Here is a 26,608-nt window from a genome sequence, read left to right as displayed (position 1 = left end):
CATATTACTTTTCAAAACATAAAGAAAAATTTTTTTTGGCTCAGATGTAACTCTTTAATATACAAACAAACAAGGAATCTAAAATGCAACGCCTTGTTGAAGTGAAACATTTAGACCTTTTCTTTTAAGGCAGAGGGTGGACTTCAGACATCCTGACTACTGTTACCTTCTTGCTGAAATCAATGAAAAAGCCTGTTGGTTTTTTTTTTTTTTTAAGATTTTATTTATTTATTTGTCAGCGAGAGAAAGAGCGCAAGCACAAGCAACGGGAGAGGCAGGCAGAGGGAGAAGCAGGCTCTCTAGCAGGGAGCCTGTTGCACTTGATCCCAGGACCCTGGGATCATGACCCGAGTCGAAGGCAGACGCTTAACCAACTGAGCCACTCAGGTGTCCCTCCTGGATTTTTTTTAAAGAAAGATTTTATTTATCCATTTATTTGACAGAGGAAGAGAGTATAAGCAGGGGGAGCAGCAGAGAGAGAGAGGGAGAAGCAGGCTCCCCACTGAGCAGGAAGCCTGATGTGGGGCTCCATCCCAGAATCCTGGGATCATGACCTGAGCCAAAGGCAGACGCCCGAGCCACCCAGGTGCCCTGAAAAACCCTGGATTTAAAAAAATCTTTGTAATTTCATTAATAATTTGCCATGACAGTATGGAATATTAAAGACAAAAAACAACAAATGTAGGAACCCGGTGAGGTAAACAGAACATGAGAAAATGTGAGTCAGAGTTTGCCTTGAGGATATTTTCCCTGCCTGGTTAACTTAAGGTTTCATTTTGGACAAAAAACCAAGTCCAGGGTCTGCTCAGTGTGGAGAAGGTAAATCCCCATAGAGGATCACACTCTCAGTGTCACAGTGAGCTTCTAGTTCTAGAAATCTTCCTCTCTCCTAGCCCTCCATATTTCTCCAGAGATGGTATACATCACTCCCGCTCCCTCCTGGACTTAAAAACAGAATCTATCTCAACTCTTGGAACAAATAATCTCCAAGAATCCTGACCACATTCCAGTCCTCAGGTAGGTTTGCAGTTTAAAATCACACTACCTGGGTGGCCTGGAAAACCTCAAGCTAAAAATTCAATATGGTCCCAAGGTGGTTGTGCCCCAGGCAGAAGTAAATCAGAAGCCTTTCTGGAGGAACTTACCTACAACTGAGCCTAAAGGAACTCCACACAGTTCTAAGGAATACATAAAAAATTTACAAAACACTCTGGAAAATAAGACTCAATGAACAAGAACCAACAAAAACAAATCCAGGAAGACTGCAGATGTTAGAATGATCACAATCACAATTTAAAACAACGGAAAGGATTAATATGAGTAAAGAACAAAAGACTGTAAAAAATGATTAAGCAGCCAATGCGGAAGTGAACCAAATTGTAGAAAAAAAATTACAAATATAAACTTAGCGGTTGGGTTTAAAGCAGATTAGTCATAACTAAAGAGAGAATAAAAGGATCATGTATACAGCTAAAGAGATACTAAGAGAAATCTGACAGCTTTATATGTTCATATGTCAAAAGTGTTGGGGTGCCTGGGTGGCACAGTTGGTTGGGTATCTCACTCTTGGTTTCGTTTCAGGTTGTGATCGCAAGGTTGTGTGATCGAGCTCCCACATGGGGCTCTGTGCTCAGTGCAGAGTCTGCTTAAGACTCCCTCTGCCCCTCCCCCAGCTCTCTATTTCTCTGAAATAAATAAATAAATCTTAAAAAAAGGTGTCGAGCAGCCATCCCTGAAGCACCAGTGACCAAAATGAGGTTTAATCCCTTCATGACTTCTGACCAGAGCAAGTACCAGAAAAGGCATTTGACTGCACCTTCCCATATTCCCAGGAACATTATGTCATTCCCTCTTTTCAAAGAGCTAAGACAGAAGTACAATGTTTGATCCACACACATCTACAAGGATGATGAAGTATAAGTTGTGTGAGGATACCACAAAGGTCAGCAAATGGGCAAAGTGGTCCTGGTTACAAGAAGAAATGGGGCGCCTGGGTGGCTCAGTGGGTTAAAGCCTCTGCCTTCAGCTCGGGTCATGATCCCAGGGTCCTAGGATAGAGCCCTGCATTGGGTGCTCCACTCAGGGGGAGCCTGCTTCTCTCTCTCTCTCTGCCTGCCTCTCTGCCTACTTGTGATCTCTGCCTGTCAAAATAAATAAATAAAATTTAAAAAAAAAAAGAAGAAATATGTCATCTTCATTGAACGAGTACAGGAAGAGCAGGCCAATGGCGCAACTGTCCACCTGGGCATTTAGTAGATTCAAACTGGGCAAAGACTACAAAAAGATCCTTGAACATAAAGTCAAATCTTGCCAGATAAGAAAGGAAAAGAACAAATATAAGGAAGCAACAACTGAGAAGATGAAGATGTGGGAATAAAGTAATCTGATATATGACTTCTTCCTTTTTAAAGATTTTATTTATTTCTTTGACAGAGAGAGACACAGTGAGAGAGGGAACACAAGCAGGGGGAGTGGGAGAGGGAGAAGCAGGCTTCCCTCGGAGCAGGGAGCCCAATGCAGGGCTTGATATGGGGCTTGATCCCAGGACCCTGGGATCATGACCTGAGATGAAGGCAGATGCTTAATGACTGAGCTACTCAGGCGCCCCTGATGTATGATTTTAAATAAAAACTGTTAAAATGACAAAAAAAATGTGTTGAAAAGTAATGTTAAAGATTAAACTTATTAGAAAGAGAAAAAAATGGTCTCTAAAGAGAAAAGTATAAAAGTTTATTGAGAGACATTAAATAACTAGAAATATGTTTCTGGACTGGAGGACTGAATATTATAAAATGTCACTTCTCTCCATGTTAATATATGTAGAATAGTGCAGCCGCAATCAAAACCCCCACAGGATTTTAGTTTTTGTTTGTTTTAAGAACTTGAAAAACTGAGTCTAAAATTTAACTGAAGTTGCAAAAGATCAAGAATTGTTAAGGAGAGCAAAGTCAGAGATCTTGGTTTGCCAAATTCGAAGATTTTTTAAAAAGGTACCAAAATTAAGATAGGAGGGATAGAGAAGTAGATTAGTGGAAAAGCAGAGAGCCCAGAAACAGACTTGTGCAAAGAGGACACGTGATTTATGCAGAGCTGTGAAAAAAGGACGATTAGTGCTGGGCCAACTGTGCATCCACATGGAGAAAAAGGAATGGATCCCAACCTCATGCCATACCTCCAAAGAAATTCCTGGTAGAATAAAGACCTATGTGTGAAAACTAAAACCTGAAAACATTTATTTATTTATTTATTTATTTATTTATTTATTTATTTTTTATTATTTAAAGATTTTATTTATTGAGTGAGAGACAGAGAGAGCACAAGCATGGGGAGAGGGAGAGGGAGAGGTTTAGAAGTAGACTACCCTCTGAGCTGGGAGCTCAACATGGGGCTCAATCCCAGGACCCTGAGATCATGACCTGAGCCAAAGGCAGAGGCTTAACCATCTGAGCCCCTCAGGTGCCCCCTGAAAGCATTTAAAAGAGAATATGGTGTGTGTGGGGGGGTACACCATGGGTGGCTCAGGTCATGAGCCCTGTTCATCAAGGAGTCTACTTCTCTCTCTCCCTCTACCCTTGCCCCTAACTCATGCTCACATGCTCTCTTTCTCTCTCCAAAATAAATAAATAAATCTTTAAAAAAAAGTAAAAGAGAATATGGGGGAATTATTTTCACTACCTGCACTCAGCACAGAAAGGTTTCTTAAAGGAGATATAAAGTGAAACAACCATGAAGGAAAAGATTGGGTAACTTCAACTCCTTTAAAATTTCCTTGTTTAACAAAAGACATAATAAGCACATGAAAGACAAATTACAGAGCACAAGATATTTGCAAAACATAACACAATAAGACCTGATCCAGACCCACAAAGAACTCTTATAAATAAGAAAAAAAAAACAAAGCCAAATCAAATTAAACCAAGCAAAAAAAAGCCCAGAGAAATGAAGAGAAGGCAAATGAACCTTAAATGGGTAAAACACTTGATAGAAATTTCACACAAAAAAAGAAATTGAAGCACATAAGGGTCAGTATCTCTATATGAACCATATTTTTTATTTTCTGTATTCTGACATATTTTTTATTTTCTGTATTCTGACCTTGCTGCTACCAGAGGGACTGGCCCTCCCAAGGATCACCAATTCCTGGATAGTGTAAACAACTCGCCTGTTGTGCCTTTCAAAGACAAACCAACCAAGCCAGAGCCCATCCCAACCACTATGCACCTGCCCTAACCACCTGCGCCAGGTATCAGACAACCAGAGACCACCCCTATTCCCCAGAGCCCGCTGGAATTATTCTCACTAGCCCATCTGAAACCTGTTTACCCTGCCCCGCCTGTTCCTTCCTGTGGAAACCCCTGCAAAGACTCTTTCCCAGTTGCTCCTTCCTCTTCTGCCTCCTGACCAACCTTGGTGTTTTTCTGTGTGGCCACCTGTGACAATGATGTACCCTTTCCACTTGCGTACTGTGAGTAACTTGAGTACTGTGAGTAACAATGTATCTTTTCAATGGCAATCACCTCCTGATCTGATGTTCTTACTATATGCCAAGTTTTCTGTTAATACTCTATATTGTAAAACAACATCTTTATCAGTGATCAGAGAAATGCAAACTAAAATCACGACAATATTGGCAAAGATAATAATATTTGGTAAAATTCATCACGTGGTGATGAATATGTCCGATTGGAAGGCTGATACACTACTGGTGGGGTGTGTGTATCATTACAGCTATTTTCAAAAACAGTTTGGCTCTATATCTAGTAAAGTTGGAAACATGCTTACTCCTAGAAGCATATATCCTAGAGACAGTCCTGTACATTTGTGGTACTGTAGTAGCATACCTGTTCAAAATATTCCTAACAGTACACTTTTTCATGGCAAAAAATGGAAAATACCCCCCATATTCATCAATAAAAAAATAAATACAATGGAATATCATACAGTGGTCAAATAAATGATTATAATTGCATTAGCAATGTGGGTGCATCTCAGGAACATAATATAATACTGAGTAAAAAAAAAATCATGAAAAGAGTATACAGTATGATTCCATTTATAGGAAGTTCAAGAAAACAGAAAATGAAACAACAAACCACTGAAAAACAAACATATAGCGGTTACCCCTGACGGAGTAGGGAAGGCAGTCATAACAGGGGAGGCAAAGGTAATGATGTCTTTTTTTCTTCAAATTGGTGGTGGTCTGTGGTGTTCACTGTAATATTATTCTTCATACTTTACACATATTTTATAAATTTTCTTTTGTATCCTACTGAATTCTTAATATAAGCAATTCTAAAAAAATGGATATTAAGGTTAGTTTTATAATAGTATGGGCACAAGGGCATACCGTCTTCACTGGTGTGGGGCTCTGTACCAGCGTCCTGATCCACTTCCTCCAATGTACCGTGCTCACTGTATGGGCTGTCACTGCAAAGTGGAAATGGATATTCTTAAAAGTCAAAGAAAGAATTTAACAAATGAACAACTGCTACTACATAAAACTTGAATGGCTAAAGAGTGGCTGGATAGTCTTTCAGTGAAATTCTGGAGGCTCCAAGAATCATCTGGTCCTAGGGGAGCCCAGGTCCCTTCATCTTTGACACAGATAATTTGTATCCACAGAAATTAAAATTGGTTGAATTCTAGTAGAATATGATTATTGCCCTATGGATACACCACTTTTTGCAAATTCATTCCAAGACACCTTACTGCATATCAACTGATGGCTCTTTGAGTTCAGCTCTGAATTGGCTGTAGTATTTTCCCCATCTTTTCTTGACATATGTTCATTGCAGATTTGAGCCAGTCATGATTTTTATTCCTTTTTTAAAAAAAGATTTTATTTATTTATTTGACATATAGAGACCACAAGTAGGCAGAGAGGCAGGCAGAGAGAGAGAGAGACGAGGAAGCAGGCTCCCCGCTGAGCAGAGAGCCTGATGCGGGGCTCGATCCCAGGACCCTGAGATCGTGACCTGAGCCGAAGGCAGAGGCTTTAACCCACTGAGCCACACAGGCGCCCCTATTCTTTTAAAAAACTTACCCTTTAGCACAACCACACTCCTCAAATGTATGTTCGTAAATGGAATGCATCTGTCACACATACAAACCTGACATTCTGTAAAAGTCCATTTATATTGCTGGTTGGGGAGAAGGATAACTACTTTATCGCTGACTTCCTGTTTAAATGAGTGATGCCCATAGAGAACACTATGCATGGATGAAGGACACAGTCAAGCACACGTTACTGACTCTAGGATCCTTTATTATGGGGCCTGCTTGTAAAGAAGTAGTGACCACAAAAACCCTAGGATCCAATGTATCAGATAATATGGACCAGACCGCCACTTATCACTCTTTGATAAAAGGAATGAGACAGCACAACTTACTGATGTTTCAAGTACTGTGACACTGGCCTCGCAATAAATACAACTATGAAGATAAAGTTATGCATCTCACCAGGGCTGAGTTTTATTCATTTATCTTCCTAGAGCCAAGCTCAGTAGTCAGTATCTTGCACACTGTACATGCTCAAGTAAATATTTTTGAATTCAATTTCATGTGCGAAATTGCCAGATACACCACAGAACTGGAATCTATCATGCTTTGTTGTTTAAATTTAGAAAGGAATGCTTCTGGAAATAGTCAACCTTCAGCCTCCTTAAGGCATACATATGATCATACGGTGGTATAAGACCCGTGGTATAGTTCAAGTGTACTTTCAGGTGCTTACGGTCCTTCAGTTACTCACTGTACTTCTGCCTAGTTCTTGGTGAGGCAATGGGAAACAAACTGTCCTCAGGGGGCTGCAGAATGGGCTTAGATAGGTCTGTTCCAGCTGCTCCTGAATCCCAGCTGCCCAGAACAGTTTCCGAGGTGGGCTGGGAGGCAGCTTTTGAGTGCGAAGAGTCATGTGGGCTTTGGAATCTGACAGACCTGGGCTGCCTCCAGTTACGAGTAGTCCTTAGAGAGGCTCCTTGGCCTCTCTTCACTTGGTAGAGTGGTCAGTACATAAACCGATCACACGTAGCCAGCACACAGCAGGGGCTCAAGGAACCAAAGCCACTTTTATTGTATATGACTTCTTAGAAGCAGAAATTCACAGATCACACAGTGACCACAGACATTTGGGATTATTCCAATGACCACACTTCCCCCATCTTCATACTTCACTAGTGACTATGCTGCCATATTAATAATATATAATATTGATGGTATAATAATAGTAATAGTAGTATTAGTAGAACTTCTAAATAGTACTACTAAATACTAAATAATAATACTAAATAATAGTAATAGTGACTATTACTGCCATTTTCTATCCTAGTGATATATTAATAATAAATTAGATAAATTAAAATAAATTTGCTTAAAATGGCCATTACTACTGTAATTGGATAGGATGCTATTTATTAGTAAGAATAGAAATAATTAAGAATGAAAACATATTTGGTTGACAGGGCTCCTTTAAAATGATACCTTTAAAGTACTTTATATAGAGCCAAAACTATTTCACAATGAAACTGAAATCTGTCAGTTCCATCAGTTATCTCTGCCTGATATAATAATAAAATGAATTCAGTTCTATGTAATATGTTTCAAAACCGTGACTCTCTATGCAGTAGGGTGGATATATCTAAAAAGATGCCATCTTTGGGGAAAAGGGAGAAATGAATGGGAGTTATCATAGTAAGAGGCCAGTGCTGTCATGGGTCTTAGTCTAACTTATCTCAAATGTTCCTGCTTCTTCTTTTTCTAGAAATTGGAGACCTTGGCAACCTATGGTCACTTCTTATTCTTATTAAACTGATATGTATACTTCCATAATTTTTCCAGGGGCAGAAAGACTAAAATTCCCAGACTTACCAGTAGTCGTCTCCAGCCATACACTTCTCATAAACAGGGCCATCCAGCTCTTTAGCATCTGGGAAAATAGTTTCATGGTGGATGATGATGGTTTTGACAATTTCATTCACATGAGCCTGACAAGACACTTGATCCTGTATTTCGGGGACAGGCATTAATGTGGGGCCAAAACAAATGGCCAGGTTATATGGGTCCATCATGTTCTCGTCGCTGTACTGTGAAAGGCTATGAGAGAAAGACAAGAGTTATAAAAGCACCAGAGAGAAAAAAGAAAATTGGTGTTTAATAAGATACTTTATATTCTCAAAATCGGTATCCAAAGCATTTTATTTGGTTTTTATTATTAGAATAAGATAATGTTGCATCTACTTTAAGTTGCCTTGGCAAATTCCAAAGAAAGTAAAACAACTTACAATCTTTCAACTAGGAAGAAACTGAAAGGGGAATATAAATCCTCCTTAACTAAGTGGCATTTTTCAGAGCCATAAGAGCATTTAAGATAATTTCTTTTTCAATGGAGACCAGGATCAAGTGAGTGAGTTTCACATGTAAACACCACGGTGTAAATGTTGTAAATGTTACTCAAGTAAATCCAGGAAGGGCAGTAGTGAGCTCCACAAAGCTTTATGGATATCTTTAAAATGCCCTCCTACTCATCAAACATATCTCAGATTTCAGTTTTTCCCTGTAAATCTTGAGGAAAGCCTGGAGGAAAACAAAGCACCTTTTCTTTGTAGCCACTGAAAGAAAGCAAACAACTGGGTAAGACGACCAAAACTATCTACCAGTCAATGTCACAAAAGACGTTATAAGTGCAAGAGAAGGGGAAAAGAATCCCCAGTTCTCTCATTCCTTTTCAAGTTGGCTAACTACAAACTTTGGGGCAATTTCTGGTTGTCTAGTACTAATTTCTAAATTCAATCCAATGGATATTTGTGAGATATTGTCCAGAGGCAACTCAAAATAAGCCAGCAGTTGATTGTTCTGCCTCTAACACATGCAGAGGGTACTGTTCTAGGGAGAAGCTAGAGACATTATCTTTCCATGAGTAAAATGTCAATCTTGAAAGGAAATGTAAAATCCAGATGAACAGATGACAAATGGAAGAAGAAAAAAAGAGACTTGGCTGCATTTGTGAGATGGTGACAGACACAAAGAAACGGAAATGCCACAGGACCTGATACTTTACCCTTTTTCGGAAATAAGATAGCCTAGAAAGCAGAAAATACAAAAGCATAATTTCCTCAGCTAACATATGTCTCTCCTGCCTGCCATTTTTCAAGCATACAGTCTTTTATAAAAAGTTCACAATAAAGGCAATGATCATGTTACAGATTGTCTGCAAAATGGATGCACGGAGAAGTGAGATGCAGAGTAAGAATGGTCTAATTCTCCCAAGACACACGTAAGCTCGGTGGGGAGAGTCTCAGAGAATCTTTCTGGGTCTTTAACTTAGTGCTGACTTGAAGAGCAAAATCTTGTTATGAAAGTGTTATACCCACGTTTCGATTTTACAGTTAAGGGAGAATAATTTCCTTTTCTTTTCATAATTCCTGTCCCAAGCAACCCCTACAGGCTGGGGCTTGTTTCTGCATGAAGGCAGGTGCAGTGAACCAGGGGGCATCTTTGGGCAGAAATGCTGGAAGCAAGGCCAGCTGGATGACTCACGTACATTTGCTATTCTGCTGAGTTAGATTCAGGTTTTACGAACTTTCTTGATTCACTGCTTTGCCTGTCTCTTGTGGTTTACTGGTTCACAGTGGGTTTTGCTCAGGTGTGCCAGGAAAATTCACCTAGAGGGCCGGCAGGAAGGAAGGCCCTCAGACGGGAAGGGGAGGCACTTGAAATTAAGGGTGAAGATGGCAAGCCTCTGGATTGTTTTTTTAAATTTATTTATTTTTTTTAATTTGAGGCTTTAATATTGATGAGGAAATAAGATTAAAAGAAAAAAAAAAAAAAAGAACCGGGGCACCTGGGTGGCTCAGTGGGTTAAAGCCTCTGCCCTCGGCTCAGGTCATGATCTCAGGATCCTGGGATCAAGCCCTGCATCAGGCTCTCTCCTCAGTGGGGAGCCTGCTTCCCCCCACTCTCTCTGCCTGCATCTCTGCCTACTTGTGATCTCTCTCTCTGTCAAATAAATTAAAACAAAAAACAAAAAACAAAAAACGAAAACCAACCCAGGCCACTTCAATTGCTTCAATAACTCCATCGTTAGCTAGGCAGGTCAAATGCCAAACAAAGAGATTCAGATTCCTATCCATTTTGCCCTGTTTCCAGCCCCATTATGGCAAGAGGGGTGTATATTTGAGTTGAGTGCCTTGACTGGGATCTGCCATCCACTCTCCAGTTCAGGTCGAGAAGCCCACTGTCCCAACAGCTCTGGTTCATGAGGCTGTCTCGAATTTTTGTCTTATGCCTCTTCCAGAATTTGGAAATGATGGCAGCTCGGTCAGTTGTGATCCCTCCCATATTGCTTTTTGGTTCGAGCAGCCAAGAATGCGTCCGTTGTTTGAAATCCATGTCTGCAGATGCAATAGACTTAAGAAACCCCCTCCTCTTTGCCAGAAAGGGGCAGGACTCCTCAGGTGACACCCCTGGGAAGAGCTGGCCCCAAAGCAGCTCCTCTGTGATGGCTGGGTGCCCAGGCCCAGGCCACATGGCAGCCTGTTCAGAGGCTTGGAGCCCTCACACTTGCCCGCCAAGGTCAGCAAGCCTTCAGATTTTTAAAAGCACCATAGTAACAAGGCTTAATTAAAGGTAAGATTTAGGGGCGCCTGGGTGGCTCAGTCATTGTCTGGCAGCAGCTCAGGTCATGATCCCAGGGTCCTGGGATCCCTCATCGGGCTCCCTGCTCAGCAGGAAGCCTGCTTCTCCCTTTCCTACTCCTCCTGCTTGTGCTCCCACTCCCCCAGTCTGCCAAATAAATAAATAAGCAAAATCTTTAACAAAAAAAGGTACAATTTATATTTATGGCCATCTATTTAAACTAAACATAGTTTATATCCATGTCTCTAGATCCTGCTTATTTCTAGTGGTGATTTCTGTACAAATGGGTCTCCACTGTCATTTGTGCTTATGTTCGTTCCCTGCAAACATTTCCCCATCAGATGCTACTTGGTTTCTGGGGCCAGCCTGAGTGGGTATGATTTCAGGAGTAGTCAAGCAGGACTTAAGTCCTTCAGTCTCCATGGTGTGTGAGAACTCTAAACCTCCAAAGAAATAGAGAAGAGAAAAAAATCCCAATTTTGGGAAGGATGAACCCATGCCAGAAGGAGAAGGCATTGCCCTGAGCTTACTCCTCCCAGATTCTTTTATTTCCAATTACTTAACTAGATCCTTGAATAGGAAGGGGGCTCTCAGACAGGACTTGGGGAAGATATTCTTATAGTGGGGTCCATTTTTATTACCCAAGAAGTAAGACAAATGAAAACCAAGGTGCTTAAATTAAAACAGTAAGGTTCCTTTGAAAATAATGCTATGATTTTTTAAGGTTTCTGTTACATTGCTGCAGAGACTTTTATAAATATTTTCTTCTTGACAAGGTCTCATTATATTGAGTTTACAGAAGTTCTTTTTTGGATCTGTGTGTAATTCGCATCTATAGTTCCCCTCCTTCCTTGACTACAACATAAAAAATCCCAGCAATTTTCTGCAGTGAGTGGGTGGTTTACATCATTTTGACAAAAATGTTCATGACATTAGCTTTGGATGGAAGTTGGAAAAACACATATTTCACTGACAAGTATTCTTTTTGGTAATATTTGTATATTTTTGCATGTATGGCCACAGTTTCTGCATCTTTCAGCTATTATACAATGACCTTGATCTGCTTAAGAAAAACATACCTTCAGTCTATAGTCAATCGTCTTCTCTTTGACTCTGCTGATAAGTGGGACCCAGTGTGCACGTTACAGAATCCAAGAACAAAGAATTCAGATCAGTGCAAATGGAAGTAAAAGATGCGCATTCTGGCGGAGTATTAGGGTACTTACTGATTGAGGAAGGCAAAGAGGTACCTCATCACTATAAGGACGGACCTAGGCAAGGTCAGGAGGAGTTTGCGGATGTGAAGCGCCCTCTCACAGAGATTATCTATTCCTATGGATAGAAGAGAACATGGTCAGGATCCTTTCGCTTGCCACATTTAAAGCAGAACACTGAGTGCTGGTTAGGTGTCCGACGTTTGATCTCACCTCAGGTCTTGATCTCAAGGTCATGAGTTCAGGCCCCGCATTTCTACAAAACACTGAGTACCAAATTTTGTATCTTACCATAAGTAAGCTCCTGCCCCTGGGTGAGATGCAGTGAATCAATGATCAGCTTGGAAGTAATACCATTTCTTTTTTTTTTTTTTTAAAGATTTTATTTATTTACCTGACAGACAGAGATCACAAGTAGGCAGAGAGGCTGGCAGAGAGAAAGGGGGAAGCAGGCTCCCCGCTGAGCAGAGAGCCCAATGCGGGACTTGATCCCAGGACCCTGAGATCATGACCTGAGCCAAAGGCAGAGGCTTAACCCACTGAGCCACCCAGGTGCCCCGGTAATACCATTTCTGAGAGTATCTTCTCTGACCTATCTCTGTTTTTTCTGATGGCCATGGTCTTAAGCAACTTCGCGTCTTCTAGGTTTAAAAACCATCTTTCACTTGCTGCTATTTCTGGATTGTGCATCTGATATGGTTTCAATTCCTTTCAAAAGCTGCTATGGTGGGGCACCTAGGTGGCTCAGTGGGTTAGGTCTCTGCCTTCGGCTCAGGTTGTGATCTCAGGGTCCTGGGATTGAGTACCGCATTGGGCTCTCTGCTCAGCACAGAGCCTGCTTCCCCCCTCTCTCTCTGCCTGCCTCTCTGCCTACTTGTGATCTCTGTCTGTCAAATGAATCAATAAAATCTTAAAAAAAAAAGCTGCAATGGTAACTAAAGTAGTTTTCGGGGACACCTCCCCTATGATTCATTAATTCATCCTGTATTTATTTGTATATTACTATGATTCCAGCAATGTACCGGGCTTTGAATCTCTCCTTCCTCAAAACTTATCATAGTATCTTACTGATAGGAATTTTTACTTTGAATTATATAATTTCATCAATTTTTCTAAGCATCTATTTTAGGACAGCCTAATAGTTTTCAAGTACCAAGTTAGGCAATAGTAATGCATTAGTGATTTGAATCCTGCTCTCAGAGAACTTATACCCTCATGTTTACAGTTATTTACTTTCTTATCCCTGTGGTAGAGTGAGCTCCCTGAAGACAGGTACCTGGGACTTCCTAGTATTATTTTATCCCTCTTTCCTAGCAATACAAATTGTCCAAAGGTTCTTAACACAAAAATGCCTGTGAACAGCAGCAAAAAAGTTAGTTCCAATAATGCATTATTTACATAATGATCTACATTTTACAATACATTCTCACATTTGCTATCCAATTTATTAACACAGATAATAATTCCATGGAGTAGGCAGGCCATGGAATGTCATCCCCATTCAATGGATTAGGAAAAAGAGAACTGGGTAAGTGGTTGGAGGGGTGGGGTTGGGACTAAAACCTATTTTCTGTTCAAGTCGGGTTGTCTTTCTTGGATTTCAAAGTACAAAAAGATTTTATTTTTAAGCAATCTCTATACCCAGTGTAAGGCTTGAACTTATAACCCCAAGCTCAAAAGCTTCATGCTTCACTGACTGAGCCAGCCAGGTGCCCCCTTTATAAAGTACAACTTTGAAGACACTCAATAAAGATACATTTGAGAAAAAGATTTCTTTTTTAACTTTTTTTCTTTTCTAATTAAGTAGGCTCCATGCCCGAGGTGGGGCTTGAACTCATGACCCCAAGATCAAGTAATGCATTCCCTACCAACTGAGCCAAGCAGGTGCCCCTGGAAAAATATTTCAAAGACTATTTCAGAAACATTTTTGAAGTTTACTCTAATTTTGTATTACTACATTTGCTCTTAATTGTTCTTGAGATATTCATAAATCCTACTTGAAAATCTCAGGCCACTTTTTTTTTTTTTTTTTAGGACTTCATTTCTGACATAATAGTCAATTGATTTTCCTTCTCTTTCTCAGGTTTTCTGACCTCCTCCCACACATAAACACAGTTGGCCCTCATGGATCTCTACTTGTTCTCTTCAATGGTAAACTCATTTGGTCTTGATGTTAGGACCATCCTTTCTAGGAAGGTAGTATTTTTACTTCATTTTTCAATTTTGTGTGGGACGTAAGTTCTGTTGTATCTACCCCTGGATATCTCAGTATTAATTTCCTAATTGAAGTCTTTATTATTTCTAGCTTGGACCATGGTAATACTTTGCTAATTCAGTTTTCTATTCCAATTCCTCTTACACCTCTTACAAACTTGAAATGACTTATGGCCCATTCTTAAAAGTAAATATTGAGATTTACTAGCATTTATTCTCTGGTCCTTAAAAAACTGTATGCATAAATAACTTTCCATTCATGCCCCAAACCAAACAGTTACAAAGTTTAATATGTTTATGCAAATTATAAATGGTAATGAAGAAGTGTCCCGTGAATGGTCTCTGGACTGGCAATACCTTCTATTCTTTTCTAGCCGCATATAGATCCATAGAAGGGCTATGATTAAAAGCAAAACAACAACAAAACTTCTGCCATTGTTTAAACTTTTGTTTAACATTTGTTCATTTGAACATGTAACATTGTTCAAAACTTCTGGATTGTTTCAAAAGTTAAGTCTACTGATTCTCCAGGCTGATCCTTAGTATAAGGTTAAGGTCAAATATCAGGGAGAGGGTTTTAGCAACTTCAGGCTAGTTTTGAGGTCTTAGAGAAAAAAAGAAAAGGAAAGAATGTGACAGGAACTACTCTTAATGTACTGCTGATCTTTAATCTTTGTCAAATCCCAGAGGGGGCAAGTAATTTTCAGGCTAGAAGAGGACACAGGCATTACTCCCAAGAGGCTTAATTTTAATTCAAGATCTTCCTGTTTCTATCTCTCAGTTCTAAAGTGAGTTCCCCTACCCTTAAAGGTAGTTTCAAACTTTTATTTAGAAAGAACTGGGGGTGGGCGCCTGGGTGGCTCAGTGGGTTAAGCCTCTGCCTTCGGCTCAGGTCATAATCTCAGGGTCCTGGGATCGAGCCCCGCATCGGGCTTTCTGCTCAATGGGGAGCCTGCTTCCTCTCTCTCTCTCTCTGCCTGCCTCTCTGCCTACTTGTGATCACTCTCTCAGTGTCAAATAAATAAATAAAAATCTTTAAAAAAAATAAAAAGAACTGGGGGAACAGGTACAGATAGAATTGGGGGAATTGATTTGTTTATTTAGAATATTTTCTTTTAACTCACTGATTTTTAAAAAGTTTTTATTTAAATTCCAGCTAGTTAACATACAGTGTAGTATTAGTTTCAGGCGTACAATACAGTGACTCAACACTTCCACAGAACAGGGATCCATATGCCAATTCCACAGCAGCATTATTTGTGACGGCCAAGGGGCAGACACCAGCCAAGTGTTCACTGACGGATGCGTGGATGAACCAAGGTGGTATAAAGACACAAGGAACCATTATTCAGCCTTAAAAGAGAAGTGAAATTCTCCTACAACCTGGATGAATCTTGAAAACCTAAGTGAAATAAGCCAGACAGAAGAAGACAAATACTGTAGGATTCCACTTAACACCAGGTATCCAGAGTAGTCAAGTTCACAGAGACAGAAAGTAGCACGGGGCAGGGCGCTGTCAGGGGCTCTGGGGAGTTACTGCTTTCTGAGTACAGAGCTTTGGTTTGGGAGAGTGAAGAAGTTCTGGAGATGGACGGTGGTGATGGCTGCACACTGGGAATGTAGTTAATGCCGCTGAATCGTACACTTAACAATGGATAAGTCAGTAAGTTTTGTGTTCTGTATATTTCACCAAAATTTGGGGGAAAAAAAATTGGGGGAGGGTACCATGAGATGCAAATGAAAGGTTTTAGGAGAGAAAGGCAACAGGAATGTAAAACAGTGACACCAAAAAGACCAGATGAAATTGTGGGAGGCGGGCATAGATTCTCTGCAACTACAGTAAACCTCAATCAAAGCACAACAGAACTGCTCGCATTCCTGAAGTCATAGCAAATCTATCTGTCCCAGAGGCCTCAGAGCATGACGGCTGGGAGCGGGACTCAGATATTACCTGGCGTCGCTCAAAAGGCCTGCGGCGTACATCCTACAGGAGCCTTGCTCTGGTACAAATGACTCATTTACTCTCCTTAGACCAGTTAGCGGGTCAAAATTTATGGTTGCTTCGGACACTGATTAATGTGCATTCCCAGCGGCTCTCAGTGTGGCAATTCATAGTCTCCCACAATTCTATGCTGCTTGAAAAGATGGATCTTTTCTTCTCAGAAAAGTTGTCAGTAAGGAAAACCAGTATTTCATTTGAATTTCTTTTAAGCTGGCCTTTGTTTCCACAATTCAGGATCTCATGTAATTAGGTAAAAGTGGCATTCATCCAGTCTTGGTCATGTGCTCAAAGCTCCCCATGCTTATTTCTGTTCTTTTCCTAGCACTGCAAAGTTCCCATGTCGGCATCCCAACCTCACAGCATGGGGCTGTGACAGCTCCATGTAAATGTGTGTGAAAAATTCACCACAAAACACAGGTTGCTTCAGAAAATGGCAAAAACTCAAATGGCCATTACTCTGAAAATATCAGTTCTTCTGAGGCACTATTTGGAAAAGTATTTGTCAGAAAACAAACAATAAGTCACAAGATGCAAATGTATCCTCAAGTATGACAACAGGGAAGGAAAAGAATGGCCACGTTTAGAAGAGGTTTATAACTGAGCAGGCACACAAATATTTCTGAGCTCCAGAGATCAATGGCAATATTCAAGGTGAGTTTCCCAGTTCCAGGCCATTTTTAGGTTCATTGATAGGTTCTATTGATGTCAAGGTATTAATCAACTGTGTGCATGTGTGAATGAAAGGGAAAGAGAAAAAGAGAGATGTCCTAGTACATTTAGATGAATCTTAGCTGAGCCTTGATGGGAGAGTTACCAGCTGTTCTCCTAAGTAAGAAATGAAATGCTTGCAAATCTTTCTAATAATCATTAATAGATTGAGTTCTGTGACTTAAACCATTATGTTCTTTCCTAGCTAAATAGCAACACTGTAGAAATAAATACATAGTGTTTCTCCTGCTAAATTACTGAGGTTAGTAAAGAAACACTCTTAGCTTAGGAAGCTTTACTTATTCAGTTCAGATACTAAGCCTGTTCCATATTTTTAAGGATAAAAGTAATCCCTAGTATAAGGCATCAAAGAGAAATTTAGAATTCAGACAGAAGCCATCATGTATGCAACAAAGCTTAAAGAATTTTTAGCAACGAAAACATACACAGGAGAACCAAAAAGAGAATTTGAAAGCTTTTTTCTTTTCTCATGAAACAGTTAGAAATGGGCAAATAGATTTATGTACTAAAAGGTTCATTGTAATATTTTGTTTAACTGTAAAATCACTGGAAACAACCTAAGTTTCTAAAACTAGGGGATCATTAAGTGAAATAAAAGCCATTTAAATCTGTATTTTGAAAAATATTGATATGGGAAAATGTTAACAACATTACTAAATTAAAAAAATGGCTTACAGGGGTGCCTGGGAGGCTCAGCAGGTGAAATGTCTGACTCTTGATCTCAGCTCAGGTCTTGATCTCGAGACTGTAAATTCAAACCCCATGCTGGGCTCCACACCGGACATGGAGCCTATTTTTTTAAAAAAGGCTTATAAAGAACCAATAGGAAATGATACAATTTCTAATGAGATCTACTGAGATATAATTCATATATAATTCACACATATAAAGTATACAGTTTTATGGCTTTAAAGTATATTCACAGTTGATCAATCACTACCTCAATCAGTTTTAGAACATTTTTATTACCTCAAAAAGAAATCTCACATCCATTAGCAGTCACTTGGTATGATACCCCTCTTATTAAAAGCACGTGGGTGTCGTATATCCATTCAATGGACAATTATTTGGCAATAAAATAAAGTTCCGGTACATGCTACAATATGGGTGGACCTTGAAAACATGCTAAGGAAATGAAACCAGTTGCCAAAGACCACATTTTGTATAATTCCTTTTATATATAGAAATGGCCAGAATAGATAAGTTTATAGAAAGTAGATTAGTGGTTGCCTAGTGGGATGGGATGAGTAAATAGTGTATGTTTTTGCTAATTGGGTGGTTTTTTTTTTTTGAGTAATAAATATGTTCTAATATTGATTGCGGTGATGACTTTTAGTCCTGTGAATATATTAAAAGCCACTGAGTTGTATACCTTAATGAATGAATTATATGGCACAAGAATTGTATCTCAATAAACTGCTTTTTTAGATTTATTTACTTATTTCAGAGAGAGAAAGCTAGCATGAGTTGGGGGGAGAAGTAGAAGGAAAGAATCTTCAAGCAGACTCCCTACTGAGAGTGGAGCCAAATAGGGATCAGTGTCATGATCCATGAGATCATGACTTGAGCTAAAACCAAGAGTCAGATGCTTAATCAACTGAGCCATGCAGGCACCCCACAATAAGCTGTTTTAAAAAGTTTGGGGCTCCTGGGTGGCTCAGTCGTTGAGTATCTGTTTTCAGCTCAGGTCATGATCCCAGGGTCCTGGAATCGAGCCCCGCATTGGGCTCCCTGCTTGGCAGGAAGCCTGTTCTCCCTTTCCATGCCTCCCCCCCCCCTTGTGTTCCCTCTCTCGCTGCATCTCTGTCAAAAAAAATAAAGAAAATCTTTAAAAAATAAATAAATAAAAAGTACATAGGGATGGGGGCACCTGGGTGGCTCAGTGGTTCAGCATCTGACTCCTGATTTTGGCTCAGGTTATGATCTCAGGGTTGAGAGATTGAGCCTCCCAATGGGTTCTGTGCTGGGCATGGAGCCTGCTTAAGATTCTCTTTCTCCTTCTCCCTTTGTCCTTCCTCCCCACTCTTTCCCTCTTAAAAAAAAAAAAAGAAGTACATAGGTATAAAAAACTTAAAAGTACATAGGTATATGTATAGAAAAAACCTGGGAACATACTAAAAAGGCTTATATTATCTTTGTATAAGGAATTATAGATGGTTTTTCTATTTTATTTTCTAATTTTTCTACCGTGATCACACATTAATTGCATAATAAACAATTATTTTAAAAATGTACTGATGGGCTATTTATGATTTTAAGAAATTATTTTTAAGGTATGCTAATGGTATTATGGCTATGTTGTACAAAAAAAGAAAAGAATTCTCTTCTCCCAGAGATTCATACATACAGAGGAAGTGATGTGTCAGGGAGATGATAGAAGGGATAGAGGTGGGATAATTTTGTCCAAGAAATGAAAATTGTTAAAGTTAGGTGATTGTTTATACTGGGATTTATTATAATTTTCTGTATCTTTTTACAGAAGTTTGAAAATATATATAATAAAAGAGTCAAAAACAAGGTTGATGATGAGCAGAATGGACAGTACAGTTCTAATTCGGTTTTAGAAAAAGTTGTGTGTGCACATGAATACAAAAGGAGCAGAAGGAAATGCAACAAAATGGTGGTATACACACACCATTGTCTTTGAGCAGCAGCATTACGTGGGACAGTCTTTTGTTCTACGTGCTTCCGTGTATTTTTCAAGTATCCTACAATACTCTATGTTGATATCATGATGAGTAAAAGAAAGACCCTCCTAAAAAAGCTTCCTGGGGCTCAAGCAGTCACCTAGATAGTAACACATAAGGTGACGTGAAGGGCAAACGTGCCATCTGGGCTCATGGCCCTGCGGCAGCCAGGAAAGACCACACATCACTTGAATAGCTGATCTAGGGCAAGTCCTTTGGACTTCTGCCCTAGGGAATCTCGAAGCCATAGTATATGTACATTCTGGAAGCTGACCAGAATGTGTGGGCCTAACTTGGGCATTTACAAAACCATTACAAAGTAGATGGTTTTAAAAAACCTACTTGGGTGAGAAACTGAGACACTACCAAGTTTGTCATTTCAAATTTAGATTGCCCTGGAGTCCACTGGGTCTTTATCCATATTTGCAAGTTTCCAAAGAATGTAATATTTTGAAACATAAAAATGGCACAATAACAACTCATCACTCAAAAAAAAAAAAACAAAAAACAAAACTTTCCCCAAAAACTCCAAAAATAAGTAAGTAAAAAGTAGTAGGTAACCAGAAACCTATGTAAACTTCTTTTGTTTTTTAAAGATTTATTTATTAATTTTAGAGAAAGGGAGAAGCAGACTCCTTGCAGAGCCCATAGTAGGGCTCAATCTCACAACCTGAGATCATGATCTGAGCTGAAATCAAAAGTTGGACACGCTTAACCTTAACTCACTGAGCCACCCAGGAGCCCCTGATGTATCCAAACTCTTTTTTTTTTTTTTTTTTTTTTTTTTTTTAAAGATTTTATTTATTTATTTGCCAGAGACAGAGGGAGAGAGAGTGAGCAAGCACAGGCAGACAGAGAGGCAGGCAGAGGCAGAGGGAGAAGCAGGCTCCCCGCCAAGCAAGGAGCCCGATGTGGGACTCGATCCCAGGACGCTGGGATCATGACCTGAGCCGAAGGCAGCCGCTTAACCAACTGAGCCACCCAGGCGTCCCGGATGTATCCAAACTCTTAAAAAAGATGAAAGAGAAGATTTTTCTATACAAAGTAAATATCATATGAAATTATCTTAATAGGGAAAATCAATCCAATTATGGCAATGCTAAAAGATGATGACACAGATAAAAACAATCAATGTGCATGGGACATCTCTCCACTAGAATTTCTAAATCTTTGTGCTCCTATTACATACTAACTTAGACTGCATTTATTTGTAAATATCTTCAATCTCTTACTATTTTTTAAACCTCCTGAAGGCAAAAATCAAGTGTTTCAATCCCTAGAAAGTTTTGCATATGGCAGGCAATTAATCAATGGTTCAAATGATCAAATAGTGTAATATCGATGAGAGGATATAACGATGAATGATGTACTATACCATATTCAAAGGATTTAATGAAAATCCAGAAAAAATATGGTACATCGGGGTCACAATGGCATGAGAAAATGCTTGCCTAGAGATAAATCAATAATAGCTAGAAATCCCCTCCTTTTTGAGAGATTAGATGTTGGAAGAAAAGGGGTCATTATATACAGTGTCATTCATTATGTGTTCTTGAAAAACATCCTATTCTGCAAAATGCACTAAAAATAACAGGACTTAGCGGGGGAAAGTAGGCTGGGACAGACAGCTCAACATCTGTTTAACTTTATAACAAAAGCATCAACAAAAACACTGACAATACTATTTAAATTACTAGCATGGTTCAATCACTCCTGACTAGTGTCCTTAGCAGCCTTAAACCCCAGGACTCCTGCTTCTTTGAGATGTAGGTCATGGAGGGCATTCATTGCTGAGAAAGACTATTTTCATAAAAATTAACCTGAGGATTATTAATCCACTGTTTTAATATAGTGGGGATGTCTTTGCGACTTCTTCATTTGCACTGGTAGCAGTTCACTGCATGAAAAGAAAGACATTGCTGTAGATTTTCCATTGTTTTCCCTATGGTCTTCACATTTCAGTAAGCCTGACTCTTCCTTCCACTGTGAGACAGCTTGATATTGATTGTTAAGAAACATTTCATGTGCTGGGAAAATTCATGCTGGAAGCACCACAACTTCTAGGTTCTACTAGCATCATTTCTAAATGCACGTGAGATAATTAGGTCAAAGAACAGACTGGTAAGTGGCTAATGCAGGTGCTGGCATATAGGATCTCAGATTATAGTGGGAGTAGTTGTAACCGTTGTAATGATGATAGCTAGCAACATTGACTGGGGTTTACTGTGTGCCAGGCATGATGCTAAATACTTTATAAGAATTATTTCATTTATTCTTCACACAGACTTTATGAAATAGATAAAGCAACAGATATTCAGTAAGACTAAGTATTAATCTCTGCCCAAAGTGACAAAGCTGTTAAGTGGAGAAGCTAGAATTTGAATCTTGATCTTTCTGACTCTACGGTTCAGATTTTAATAACCACAATGGAGCAGTATTTCTCATCCAGTGAAAGCCTGAAGTGACTCTACAATACTCACAGACAAGGTAGTCCGATGTGCTTTATCCTACTGGTACATGTGAACATAAATGTTGATATATGTACCTAGAAAACCACGAAGCATTGTAGAGTGCTTATTATTTTTCCAGATTTAAGCTTTCTGGCTAGGATGTAAGGAAAAATCTCTGGACAAGCCCAAACGAGAATTCCAGAAGCATGACACCTCCTTTTCAGTTCTTTCCAGCTGGGTCACAGACCTGCTGTGATGACTCAGGCTATGTAAGGGCCTTGGAATGGACACACAGGCACACTTCTGAATCCCACACAAGACATCAGGCTGTATAGGGTGGGGGTGGAAGGAATTATGACTGGGGAACTCATACCCAGCGAGAGCCAGGATTTTAGGCATGAATGCCAACAAAAGAATTCTGGTAAAATTTTGGTGACCTTTAACAACTGTGGATTCTGTACTTACTAATGGACCTGGAATTAACTATGGCAAGTAGTAGGGCTACAAAACTGAGTAATCTATTAACATCTCACAGGCCTGTGGAGTTACCTGTGGGCATTTCATTGAACATACTCTTTGCCACGCACTCTTCTTGGTACTTTACAGGTATTAACTCATTTAATTCTCATAGCCCTGTGATATATATAATAGTCTGTTGTCTTCCCCCTTTTTTTTTTTAAAGATTTCATTTATTAATTTGACAGAGAGAGATCCCAAGTAGGCAGGGCGGGGGAGGGGGGGAAGCAGGCTCCCCACAGAGAGACCGATGCAAGGCTCAATCCCAGGATCCTGGGATCATGACCTGAGCCGAAGGCAGAGGCTTTAACCTGCTGAGACACCCAGGCACCCCTATTCTCCTTTTTTTTTTTTCATAGCTGGTGAAACTCACATGCAGAGAGGTTAAGAAGTTTGCCTAAGGTCACATAGCTGGTGAGAAATTTGGACTTAGGCTACTTAAGTTCAAAGCCTGCCTTCTTAACGTCTTCCCTAAATTCTCTCTTCAGCACATGGAGAAGAAGAGGTTAAAAATTGTAATGTGGGGTGTTAAGAAAAAATTATAGACCTCCATACACAGTGGAATGTTAGTGGAGGAGTGACTAATTTTGCTATGGGTGGCTGGGGTGGGGAGGGCCTGCTGGGAGGAGTGCCAGGTCAGCAAAGCCTTCACAGCAGATGTCAAATAGCTCTCCAGGACAGCAGACCAAACAGCGTGGGCAAAGGCATGGGGTGGGCGATGGCCTGGCACACTTGCTGCTTGCTACTGTTGATACATAAAGTAAAAAGGGGATGGGTGGCAGAAGATGAGTGTGTACAGAAGCAGGGAGAGATCCGACAGAGGAAGATTTTGGTTCTGTGAATTGGTCATCCCGAGGAGTCTGTGTTCAGGTGGGACATACTGCAGTAGGTTTTAGAAGGGGAGGGTGATGGGAGTCATATGACCAGATCTGTGCCGTCGGATCTCGCCGCAGTGTGAAGGATGAAATGACGTGGAGGATGGGGGTGCTGGGAAGAGAGGGCAGAACCTAGAAGGAGGGGCTGACTCCACCTAGGAGACTGTTACTAGCAAGCCCAGCGAGAAGCTGGTGATGGCAATGGTGAGGAGGCATGAGCTGGGAGAGTTTTGAGAATTGGGGGGTGAACTGGCTGGGGAAGCAGGGTGGGAAAGGTTTTTAGGGGCAAGCTTGATGCGTATTCTTGTTCTCCTCACTGTGTGATCTGGGTCAGCTCCAGATCCCTGCCTGGGAAGTGGGGCTTAAAAAGGCACTGCATTTTCAGGTGTATGGAATTCAATGTGGTTAATAACTAATTCCGGGTATTGTGACTTTCACCTTCTTTCCTATGGTGTGAAAAGCCTCCCTGAATAAAACAACAATGCTTTATTTGCTGATGATGATCAGTTTCATGATGTGTCCTACATAGTCCCATAGCAACTCTGCCTATTCACGGGGGATGCCCAGTGACAGATAATTACCACCTGCTTCCCTGCACTGTACTAATGATCATGGATCTCATTTTACCTTAGCTCTGGAAGGGACTGACAGTCAAAGATGGGAAAATTACTACACTCCTAAGACTGGTGGAGAAAACCAAGGATCAAAAGCCAAACAGAAGTTACGTTCCATGCTTGCAACTTCCTGTTCCCCCTAAGCTGGTTGGCACCTGCCTTTCTGCTTTATTCCAGCCACTAAGTGGGAAACTCTTGGGCTCTAAGGAGCTGCTGACGTTCAGGAGCGAAGCCCACTCAGCAGAGGGCGAGGCCACAGCTGGGAGGATGACTCATGTTGGATCCAGAAAGAAAACAAATGGTCTTGAAGATTTGGTGGTAATGGGGTAATAGTTAGGGGGAGGATATGTGGTGAGGGCTCCCTGCCTTTTCCAGGAAATTGGTTAGTGAGACAATTCTGGTGCAAAAAGACTTAAAAAAAATGCACTTACTGATACAAGAAATCAGATCATTAAATCTTTCCTTAGGAAAGAGGGGGTTTTCCAGCCCACGGAAATAGAGCTTCAGAACGCCAGCCACTGAGTTAATATCATGGTTACTCTGGTCATCAGCTAAAGGGTTTTCACCTACAAAAAAAGAAAAAATTAGTTACATACACAGTGCTTTTCTTTTTTTTTTTTTTTCTGAACAAAAATATGTTTCTGTACTCACACGTTTCTATATATACATGTATCTTTTAATTACACTTTATGAAAGATTATATAGTACTAAAATTAAAAATAATTGGTTTAGATATCCCAACCCATGATTAGCCTAAAAATAGTTGGCTAAAATAAAGCTTTTAAAAATCTTAATGCTACCAAATAATCCCTTACAAGTTACCCAAATCTTAAAGTATTGTGGGACATCATAAAAATCTAATCTTAGCTTGACATGAATTCAAATAGGACATTCTCTGTTTTTTATCCTACTGGGAAGAAGATACCATATAGACACAATATCAGAAATAGTATAGGATGCACCTAATTGTGAATGCCTACAATTAAATAAATGTTTCCTGAAGTGGCCTGGTGGCGTTCATGGCGCATTGGAAAGCTGCATTCGGCAGTGGGAGATTTGGAAATCAGACAGAGGGATCTGAAAACGTATCCTTAATAGTACCAAGGGACTTGTATAAAAAATAAAAACTTAAAAAATATATCACAAATATGAAATTATGTTAATCTTTATTGCAAGCAGTTTTAAGATGTACATAATTGACATGGCTATTCCACGTCCCTGAGAATTAAATTGAGATAAAATCCTTGAGAAATTCAACACAATATGCAGCCTTAAATCAAACTCTATTTTTTATTCACAGGTCTGTTCTAAAGTTCAACAAAAATTGTATATTTTAACTTTTTTTTTTGCCTCTTGGGCAGGAAACTGATGCTTTATACATTTCAACCTATGCTGAATATGGTTCCTGTAAGAGACTTGGATCACTTTGCTGCTGAGAGGGGAGGCTGCTCTGCTCTACACATCCTATCAGTCAGAGAACTTGGAACAGGAAAAACAATCTGGATCCAAGTTTACCTCTTCCACCAAGCTTTGAAACATTCAAGGGCTCCCTGCCAAGGGAAAAGGGACAGAGAAAGAGAGAAGGGTGCCCTGTCTCCATGCCATGATGCCCCTCATTCTGTGGCCAAGCAGAGGAAGGAAGGTACAGATGTATCCCGGAGTAGACATGATAGAAATCATTATAATTGAGGCACGTTAATAAATAAGAGCCATCCCTACGGAGTTACCCATTTTCACTGATGATACCTAATCCTCACCCTGATCCTGGAATTCTGCAGGTAATGAAACCGAGGCCAAAATAGGAGACGATTAACTTGGCCGAAATCAAATGATTAGTCACTGGAAGAGTGATTTGATTCTGGCTCTGCCTAACACTATAGTGTATGGTTTTGCTAATTATAAGGTGCGAAGTAAGAGTTCAGTAGGATTTATTTGACAGCCAATGATCAACAAGAGTACGCTACCCGCTAAGGTGCCAGGGAAGGAGTCTGGGGATGGTAATAAGAGGAAGGAGAGCATTTCCGACATGCAGTAGGGATGAGTCACCTCCAACACCTTCTAGGTAGGCTCAGGGCTATCCTGCCGCTCTTCTAGAACCTTCTCATGGGTTCTCATGCCACCTTTCACACACATGCTGAGAATGATCAATGCCCATCCTAAACCAGGATACCAAGCTCCTATGCTGTTTTATACTTGATAACAAGGTCTTATGATTTTGGCTTCATTTCTCAGCTATGCTAAATAGATTTTTAAATCAACATCTAAAATGAAGTGAATGCAAAGAGAAAGATTTTGAGGATCTACAGAACGAGTATGCCACTTCACTCGAGAGCAGCTGACGGCTTTTTAACATGGCTTGTGTGTGGGTAGAGACATACAATTACCTCTCTCAAATGAATTTTTAATATCATTGACCTCCACCTGGGAACCAGACACTCTGAAAATCCCCTGATGCTGAAGACCTAAAAAGAACAGAAGAGGAAGAGGATGAAAAACCCCATCACAACCGTTAGGTCCCTCTTTCCCCAATAATCAAATGTTAAATGAAAAGACATATCTACTATACTCCTAGTGATTATTACTTTTTAAGTAAGAATTTCAGGGGCACCTGGCTGGCTCAGTTGGTGGAACATGTGACTCTTGATCTCAGGGTTGTGTGTTCAAGCCCCATGTTG

The 26,608-nt window shown here is 40.1% G+C and overlaps 1 protein-coding gene and 1 pseudogene across 2 annotated transcripts in view; one reads left to right on the top strand and one right to left on the bottom strand.

Annotated features, from left to right (window-relative positions):
- Nucleotides 1-26,608, bottom strand: part of SRGAP1 (SLIT-ROBO Rho GTPase activating protein 1) — a 273,423-nt gene that overhangs the window by 11,762 nt on the left and 235,053 nt on the right. For both annotated transcript variants that reach the window (XM_032874653.1, XM_032874654.1), the window contains exons 14-18: nucleotides 26,318-26,395; nucleotides 24,365-24,499; nucleotides 11,859-11,964; nucleotides 7,867-8,091; nucleotides 5,348-5,427 (exon numbers count right to left, since the gene is read on the bottom strand). In XM_032874653.1, the coding sequence (XP_032730544.1) occupies nucleotides 5,348-5,427; nucleotides 7,867-8,091; nucleotides 11,859-11,964; nucleotides 24,365-24,499; nucleotides 26,318-26,395 (624 nt within the window). The remainder of the gene's footprint in view (nucleotides 1-5,347; nucleotides 5,428-7,866; nucleotides 8,092-11,858; nucleotides 11,965-24,364; nucleotides 24,500-26,317; nucleotides 26,396-26,608) is intronic.
- Nucleotides 1,735-2,377, top strand: LOC116877617 (annotated as a pseudogene).

This window comes from Lontra canadensis, unplaced genomic scaffold (genome assembly GCF_010015895.1).
Source record: "Lontra canadensis isolate GAN:19392208 unplaced genomic scaffold, GSC_riverotter_1.0 scaffold53, whole genome shotgun sequence".
Classification (NCBI taxonomy): Eukaryota; Metazoa; Chordata; class Mammalia; order Carnivora; family Mustelidae; genus Lontra; species Lontra canadensis.
Note: the sequence above shows the minus strand (reverse complement) of the source record. Positions and strands in the feature narration are given on the sequence as shown.